This window comes from Vespula pensylvanica, chromosome 6, assembly GCF_014466175.1.
Source record: "Vespula pensylvanica isolate Volc-1 chromosome 6, ASM1446617v1, whole genome shotgun sequence".
Taxonomy (NCBI): domain Eukaryota; kingdom Metazoa; phylum Arthropoda; class Insecta; order Hymenoptera; family Vespidae; genus Vespula; species Vespula pensylvanica.
The window spans coordinates 2698379-2707600 of NC_057690.1; the positions used below are offsets into that span (position 1 = coordinate 2698379).

General features: G+C 47.4%; 1 protein-coding gene across 3 annotated transcripts in view; it reads left to right on the forward strand.

Annotated features, from left to right (window-relative positions):
* Positions 1 to 8347, forward strand: part of LOC122629856 (zinc finger protein basonuclin-2-like) — a 15661-nt gene extending 7314 nt beyond the window's left edge. For all 3 annotated transcript variants that reach the window (XM_043813700.1, XM_043813699.1, XM_043813698.1), the window contains one exon: positions 2235 to 8347. In XM_043813700.1, the coding sequence (XP_043669635.1) occupies positions 2385 to 6143 (3759 nt within the window). In that variant the 5' untranslated portion in view covers positions 2235 to 2384 and the 3' untranslated portion in view covers positions 6144 to 8347. The remainder of the gene's footprint in view (positions 1 to 2234) is intronic.
* The last annotated feature ends 875 nt before the right edge of the window (positions 8348 to 9222 follow it).

Here is a 9222-nt window from a genome sequence, read left to right on the forward strand (position 1 = left end):
TCTCTCTCTCTCTCTCTCTCTCTATCTATCTATCTGTCTGTCTCTATTTCTCTTCTCTATGTGGCATAAAACGAGGATTATCTTACTCTACCTTCTCCATAATTATGCGTTACACAATAGTTCTCGTCGTTCCTGACTCACAAGTCGTCCGTCTGCCTTATTCCGGGCCAACGAGCACGAGCTATTTCCCAGGCGCATATATCTCCACGGACTGGCAAATTCCAAATACGCTTCGAAATCTCACACTCGAACAAGATCTTGAAGCCATTGCCGGCGTTTCCTATTTCGAACGACCGAATGGGTAACGCCAACGAATAAAACGATTAGTTACCGCGATCCTACCTCCGCGAAACCACCAATAATTAACGACCGTACATTCCGGTAATTAATCAAGGTGTGCGCTCGCAAATTGGAAACTATCCTGAGATTTTGTTCTCGTGTAAAATTCTAACCAATAACATTCGTATCGATTATCACTTAAACATTTGCCCGTTAATAAGAAACGTTCAGAGGAAATCCATTCAACTTAAATATATAATTGTTATATCCTAAAGTCAGGCAATAATGATCGTTCTAAATTTTTTAACTAATGGCTCAGCTCTACCGCGATTTCATATAATCGTCCCGACTCAATTGTTGAACCTGACCGTTCAAACACGCGTTCGATTCGCGTTCTTTTCAACCTAAATGTACTATTAGAAATGAACGTTAAACGTGACCCGACCAGTAGGATCTCATTCGCGTGCGGAATTAAATTCGTGTCTCACGGTAGCGATCCGTTCTTAGGGATGCTGCCGTTTAGATCGCAGCGTTCTCTTTGCCGTTCAAAACTGCCGAACGTTTAGATCGCTTCGCGGAATTTCTTTTCAGCTTTTGAAACTTTCAAAGAGACACGCACGATCCAAATCTTTTCTTAACATCTAATATATCGTGTTCAAAGTTCCATTCGAAAAAATTAAAGATAAGTCTCCGTCGTCGTCGTCGTCGTCGTCGTCGTCGTCGTCGTCGTCGTCGTTGAAAGAAACAGATAAATAAATTTTCCACATTCATACAATAACAATTATTCGATCATGAAATCAAATTAAAAATTCTATTAGATATCTTTTATTCAACATATTTATCTTTCTTTCTCATTTCCACGAACGGCAAGAACGTACAAAAATAAGACAGCAGTTTCCATGCGAGATCGAATTTGGAGTGCCTGATTTGACTGATCGTGAATTCGAGTACCCAAGCTGGGCCGTCTAGATCTCTCTTTCTCTCTTTATCTTTCTCTCTTTCTCTCTCTCTCTCTCTCTCTTTCTTTCTCTCTCCTCGGCGTTCGGGTACGGCCGCTTGAAGAAATATACACGGGACGCGAAAAGCGTCGCGGCGCTGGGCGTCCTGCGTTACGTCGAGTCCGTCGGAATGTGTAAATATACAAGCCGGCGAGAGACAAGCTTACGGGCGCTCTATATACACGGCCACCCTGAATTTATAAGAAGCCGTGACTCTAACGGCCGAACCGTGACGTCCGTACCAACTGTCGAAATCTCGCTAAAAGGCAGGAAGACAGATTTAAGAGTGGAAGGTACGAAAGTGAAAAAAAAGCTCACGACAGTCTCGACCCGAGACAACGATTGTTTCAAGATAAAGAGAGAATGAAACAGAGAAGGAGAGAGAGAGACAGAGAGGGAGAGAAAGAGAGAACATGATCGACCCGGCAGAAATTAGCACGGAGGGAGAAGGATACGATACGGCCTTGCTCTTGGTGAGGGAAGGGGAGTCAGGAAAAACTGGTTCGACGTTCTAACGAGTTAACGCGCGAGAATTCGAATTTTTCATACGCGAGGCACCTTACATGATTCACGCTCGAAAACTAGTTTCGTTTCTACCTTCTAATAACGTCGTGTAACTTACATCTTTCTCACGACTCCTATATCGCACACTCAGTTCGTTCTTTCAATCCAATCGTACAACACAGGTCAAAAGTTTGATCCATTTTAGAGATATTAGATAAATTCCTAATCCTAATTATGATTTCATTTTAGGACTTCTAGTAATGAATATTAAAAAATAATAACGAAATAAATAATTACGTCTCTCGGAGAAATAGAATTTTACGCAATAGTTCTGGGATATTTGAAAATTTTGATTGAATTAACTTACCTTTCTTATTCTGACATCTTTATTATTACGCCATTATTATCATTAAAGAGACTAAACTGAAAGTTGGTTCTCCGTTTGTTCCGTAGGATTCGCAGAACGGCCCGGTGCTGGACCGATGGAGTATCTGCTCGGCTGAGGAGGAACCGCTGGTGTTGCAGCAGTTCCTCAGGTTCGCCGAGACGCGTCCGTTCGTGCAGCAGTTGCTGCTGGCCGCCGGAACGCCGGGGACGGATGCTATGTCACCAAGCAGACGACCTTCGCCGCCGACGATGCCACTAGCACACTTGCCACCGCCCTTGCACCTGCTCCACTGCGGCCTCCCACCGCCGGGTTCGAGGTTGCCACCACCGTTACCGCCGCCTCATCCTCCACCCCCGGTCTCGCACCCCTCAATTTCACCTACTACGCAGAAGCATTATTCGTCAGCCTCGACCGGTGGTAATCCAGGAGTAACGAGTAATCGAGGGAACTCGCCACCGAGAACCCTGGATTCGCATATGAACGTGTCACCGCTTAACAGACTGCAAAGCATGCAACCCTTCGATTTTCGTAAATTGGGTACATTAGGCTTGCCAGCGTTTACACCATTACCACCTGCACCACCTACCGAACAACTTCTGCAGAGTCGAAAGTCCATGAGAAATCCTCAAAGTCCTCACAGTCCGCCCCATCATTCGTCCAGCTCGCAATTACAGAGGCCTCACGTGCCAGTAGCGCCGGTTTCTTCGTCTGCACTCAACTTCGGTCACCCGCTCTCCGTTGCTGTTTCCTCGGGAGCCTTACCACCTACCTTTCCCAGTCATTTCCCACCGCCACCACCGATGGTTAAATCGACCGGTTCCATCGCCGGCCTGACAGCACCTACGGACGTACACAGTGGCGGTGAAAAGAGTAGCGAGTTTGGCTCGGAAGAGGACGAGGATGACGACGAAAACTCCGATAGTGCATTGAACCTCAGCAGGCGTGACGCCGCATCGAAACACGTGGCAGCCGAGCATAGACATCCTCCACCCTTGCCGCTTCAACCTGCGCCTTTAGGAAGGCCACCTGGTATACCCGGTAGGAAGCCTCATTCGCCTGGAAAAAGACCAACGGGACAATGGGGTGCTTCTGCCAACATGCCACCCAACTTAGGCACGCCCTTCATCAATCCGACCACCGGTAAGAAGAGAGTTCAGTGCAACGTTTGCCTGAAGACGTTTTGCGACAAGGGTGCCCTCAAGATCCATTTCAGTGCGGTACACCTCCGAGAGATGCATCAGTGCACCGTCAAGGGTTGCAGCATGATGTTCAGCTCGAGGAGATCGAGAAATCGGCACAGTGCCAATCCTAATCCGAAACTCCACTCGCCACATCTCCGAAGGAAGATTTCGCCTCACGATGGTCGCTCCTCAATGGCTCACGCGTTGGTTCTACCACCTCAGGTTGGTCTTCCCGTGCCAGCAACAGGACTCAATCATTTGCCCTTCGGTTCGTTTCCTCTGTTAACTCCACCATCCGAACTGCGTTCACCCGCATCTCTCTGTGCCTTGGACTTCAAGCATCTCGACCTGTCTTCAACGCAGGGCCAAGGTAGACCTTACGAGGAGGCTCTTCAACAGAGAATGCCAGTGAGCACGGGCTTGCCTAGTAGTACGGTTTCCACTACAGCGTCGATGACGACGAATAGTGGAGCGTCTACCGTCGCCGCGTCGATGACCACCACCACAACGACGACTAGAGGTGGATCGTTTTCAGGTGGTGCGACTAGTTGCACAGTGTCGCCATCGACCTCGATGATACCCGAGAACGAAGAAGACGACGACGAGGACGACGGTGGCATTGTCGTAGTTGCCGAGGACGAAACGAACGACGTACCATCCAGATTACATTCTCGTATGGCCCACGGCGACGAAGACGACGAGCAACCGGCTGACTTCAGTCTAGCCAAACGGCCGAAACTCTACTTCACCGATATGGCTGACGAGGAGAACATCAGTAATATCGACAGCAACGAGGACGACTCCGTTGGTGGCACCGATCAGCATTCCTTCAGTGTTGGTCAACACACTCTCAACTCGAATACCCTTCTCCACAGCAGAGGAGTACGTAAACGGAAGTCCCAGCATCCAACGAGATGCGCCGTTTTAGCGGAAATGCATTCCTCGTCGACGGACGGCGACTCCTCGAACGACGAGGAACGGATCCAGCGACGTTGTCAACCAGACGGTGGGATCGTCCGAGCGGTCGACGAGTTTCAGAATCAACCGGAGGACATGTCGATGTCACGGCTCGAAGCGGAAGAACGTAAGATCTCGCCAACCTCGCCGAAGAATCCAGACGCGAAGTGTCGTAATTCACCGGAGACGACTTCGATCAGCGAACGAGAAACAACGACGACGTTGGAGAGTGTTCGTAGAGAAACAGCGAAGGAGAAGGTCGACGATCTACCTCAGGACGAGCCGAGAGACCTCAGTTCGAGGGCGAGCAGCGTCAAGTCGCCAAAACGTCAGATCAGTCCGGAACCAAAAAATTTACACGAGCCAAGCGCGGAGGGTAACTCGACCACTGCGGTCTGTGATTCGGCATCCGAGTCTCAGGAACGGGCGAGACGAAACAAAATGGTTGACCAACAAGAAACGCAGGTCGGCAAGAGCGAGGATAAAACCGTGGTTTCCAGAAACGAGTTGGATATAACAGAGGAGAAGATCGTCCGGACGATGTTAAACTCGGACGATGTTAGGAGGCGAGGTGATGAGGAACAGGAGGAGGAGGTGGAGGATGAGGAGAACGAGAGGACGCAGGACGAGGAAGATGAGCCAATGGAGGAGGTCGAGGATGATGATGATGATGATGAGGTGGACGAAGCGCTGCGCAATCAGGAAGGTGAGCGTCCCGATGATCCCCCCCGTGCCCCGAGCTCGGTCGAGAGCCGTCCAACGACAGCCGACGAGCTCTCCCACGACTCCTCGACCAACACTTTGCGTCAACTCGAGTCCTTGTCGCAGGGTCGCACGATGATGCCGTACACCGAGACGCAACGGGTGGCTTCGAGGTCTGGCCGCGGCTCTACCAGCCCCGTCAGCCTCACGACGCACCAGGAGACCACCATGGACAACTCCTCACATGGCTCTCGTTCATCCAGCGCTTCACCCTCCACAGCGGCCATGGATATGGACAATAGCCTGATAACCTACGCGAGATACGAGAATGGTGGCTTCGTCAGTACCCAGGAGGTTCCGCTTGATCGTGAGAATCCACGGCGTTGCACGGCTTGCGGCAAGGTCTTTCAGAATCACTTTGGTGTGAAAACTCATTACCAGAACGTCCATCTCAAGCTGATGCACCGTTGCAGCGTCGACGGTTGCAACGCGGCCTTTCCCTCAAAAAGGTCCCGTGATCGTCACTCGGCCAATCTCAATCTCCATCGGAAGTTACTTTCGACCTCCTCGAGTCCGCCCCTTTCATCAGGTAGCCTGCCATCCAGTTTGTCGCCGCGCGTCGAGGATGCTCCGATGAATCCTCTTCTACACAACGAGTTCCTTGCGAGACTCTACGCTGACGCGGGTATCGGTACTGCTGGCATCGGAGCCGCCGCTGCTATTGGTACGGGCATCGGTCCACTCGGTGCTTATCCCCTGACACCTAGACTTCCACCATCCGCGGTTGATCTTGCTGCCAGGATACCACCGCCGCATCCGTTGCTTCTTCCACCTCATTTGGGCGCCACATTTCCAGGCCTGTCTTCTTTCGCCTCGCACTTGGCTGGCCTGAACGGTTTGACTCATCAACACTTGAACCACCTGACGAGACTCTCTCAGGAACAAATAACCAGACAACCCTCTCGCTCGGCCTCGCCGTTATCATCTCCTGGCTCGGACGATAGAAAAGAGGAAGCCAGATGTACCGTACCAGGCTGCGATCGCGTCTTTGGCTCGAGAGCCGTCAGAGATGCGCACTCGAGGGATCCCCAGGCTCATAGAGATCTGTCGATTCTCTCTACTAGCGGCTCGTGACCGTTCTTCTGCCGCGAACGCGACTATTATCCCTTACTGTGATGCCAAAATCCTAAACGACGATTCCGATCGATCGCCGATCATGTTGATCTCCCAGGGTATCCAGGGTCCACCCGTACTATCGTCTCGCGCTAATCCACGTGCAATATAATCGAAGGACTACGCCTAAAAAAATATCGCTGATCGTTCGTCACATTCACTTTTACTTTTATTCTACTCGCGTTCGTCTATTTCCTTCTTCAAATCGGCTGCGATCTCAAACAATCGACGTGCTTCGAACGCTCCAATCTAGTCAACTTGGTATCTCTATCGGTGGGTCCAGAAGTCGATGAGAATTCTCGCACAAAGAGAACCAACCTGTCCGATTCCTGAAATTTCGTGTTTCTCTTCGCTTGGAGTTCTAGCACGATTACCGAAGCATATCTCCGAGGCGCAGTGATATTTTCGATGGCGCTTTGTCTTCTTCCCAGCTGCGCGAGTACTTTCAGCTCATAAACTACGATTTTTTTCTTTCTTACCATCTCTTCTTCCTCCTCTGTTTCTCCAATTTGCAAGAATTTATTTGTCTTTTTTTTTTGTTCCATCATCAAAGTTACGAACGAAAAAGTAGGAGGATGAAAGAAAAAGAAAGGAGAAAGGGAGAAAGAGAGAAGGAGAGAGAAAAGAGAGAAAAAGAGGATCAACAAGACCGTTTGAAAGGAGAACACGAGACGAGAGGGGTGGATCGAGAGTACCGACTCGGTGTGTTCGAGAAAAAGGCGTTCGCGTTGATCGATCCCAAGATCGATACGCGATCTAATTTTATCATCGTTGTGATAACGTAACGTTAGCGAATACGTCACTATTTAATCAATAATCAATTAGCACTGCTGTATATATAAACATAGTACCTTTCGATGTATCGCGTAATTATCGATTAAGCTACGAGGGAAGCGCGACCGATCGACGGACGTTTTTACCCGAATCGGGGATAAACAGACCGTGAGAAGAAGACTTTTGTAAACGGTTCGAATAAACGATAGGAATGAGGACTTCAAATTAGCGAGTAAAAAATCGGAGCGATATCAAATGATATGTTGGCAGCTAGAGAAAATGAAAAAGAGTGAGAGAGAGAGAGAGAGAGAGAGAGAGAGAGAGAGAGAGAGAGAGAGAGAGATAAAAAGATGCAATCTTTACACGGTTCTAAAATAAAAATCGTGAGATGCGTAGACCTTTCGACGTACGAAGGGCCAAGGCAAAGTCGTGCGATCGGTAAAGATGTCAAAAGAAAAAGAAAAAAAAAAGAAGAAAAAAAAAAGAATAAGAAAAAATAAAAATTACGAAAAATATGGAGAGAGAACGATATTAGAGAATGAACCGACCAGCGAATCAAAGCGACGCGTGACGGCGATGTCTCGTGCTAGATATAAATGAGAATAGTTAGATTTTATTTATTGTCTCCGTAGGGAAAAGCAACTCCTCCTTCACATTGGAGGATTCTGCAGTTTATCATCGACGGCGACTGGCAGTAGCGGACACTGCCATATTGAATCTCATCTTTATTTTTTGATTTTTGTTTCCTTTTCTTTGTTCTCTCTTAACTTTCCTTCTTCTTCCTTGAATTTTGTTCACGTCGGAGGCAAGGACAGTTTTTATAATTTTTATTTCTTTTCTTTTATTCTTTCCTTTTTTCTTTTTCTTTTTCTTTTTTTTTTTTCTTTTTAATTCTCAATTGTCTGCGATTTAGGAGGCGATTCGTCACAAAACGATATCATGAGTCGTTCACAAAATTGGTTTCTTGTCCTCCGTAATTGTTTGGTTGTATATATACTTTATTATATTATAAATATTATATATATATACACACACATCCGCATAATTTTTGCGAGCGCGTCGATGTAAGTCGCGACGCTTCGAGATGAAGCACGAAACGTGTAAGTTTTTCTACGCGTCACACGATCCTAGGTTTTACACTCGTCATCGTCCTGTCCTCCTTCTCCTCCTCCTCCTCTTCGTCCAATCCACCGTACTCTAAAAAATTCCTCTAGGCCTGAAAGACAATTTCCCAATTTTCGCGACGCACGACGAACCCACTACTATTATGTGTTAAGGGCGAACGAGATTTACAACTCTGTAATTATGTATAAACTGAATGCTATGATGTATATTATAGATCGATTATAAAGAACACTCATCATTATAAAAATAAATGCCTATTAAAATTACTCGCTACGCGGTTCAATAAGTGTCATTCGAATAATCAACGAGTATCCTTCCTCAATCAACGATTATTTATTAAATATTATTTAATCGAAGTAATAACATTTTGTTACAGTTCAAATCTTATTAGAGATATCGTAAAAATGCTGATAACATCATTTTCGTTGTTCATTAATTTGCATAAAAATGAGAAAGGAGGGAGCGATTCCGATGTTCCATCAGTATTCCCACGAGCGTTATTAGACCGACGCGAATCATAAGATATAAAGAGCTTATGCAAAAATGAAAAATCTTCGGGTCGCCACGCCTACGTTGAATTTGACGCGTCTCTAACGTATTCGAGGTTACCCCCGACCTCGTTTTCTACGAAACGCGAAGAGAAAGAGAAAGAAAGAGAAAGAAGTCCTTCTGAAAGGACTTCCAAGGGTCTGGGTAGGTCGTCTATCAGAGATCACGCAGACGTGAGCTCGCACGCCCACCGTCCTGCGGGCAAGCAGAGAGGAGAAAGGAGGATAAAAAGAGGAGGAGGAAGAGGAGGAGAAGAGGATGAAAAGAGGAGGAGAAGGAGAATGAAAAGAGGAGGATGAGGAAGTTGAGGTGAAAGGGTTACAGGACCAGACTAAATCCTTCGCGAAATTCTTTCGTCTTCAGGTAATTGGAAGTGTCTTGAAATGGACCAACGTGTACAACTCACAACTTTCTGTATGTGTATGTGTGGGACGTGCGATTACACGTAAATTCAAACGGTAGAGGTACACTTGCAAGAGAGAAACTCCAGCTTGCCGGCCTTTAATCGTCGTCAGGCAGATTAGATTAGCACCTTCGATTCCGCTTCGTGCTAACGTACGACCCGGCCGACTAATAACGGGTGCACTTCAAA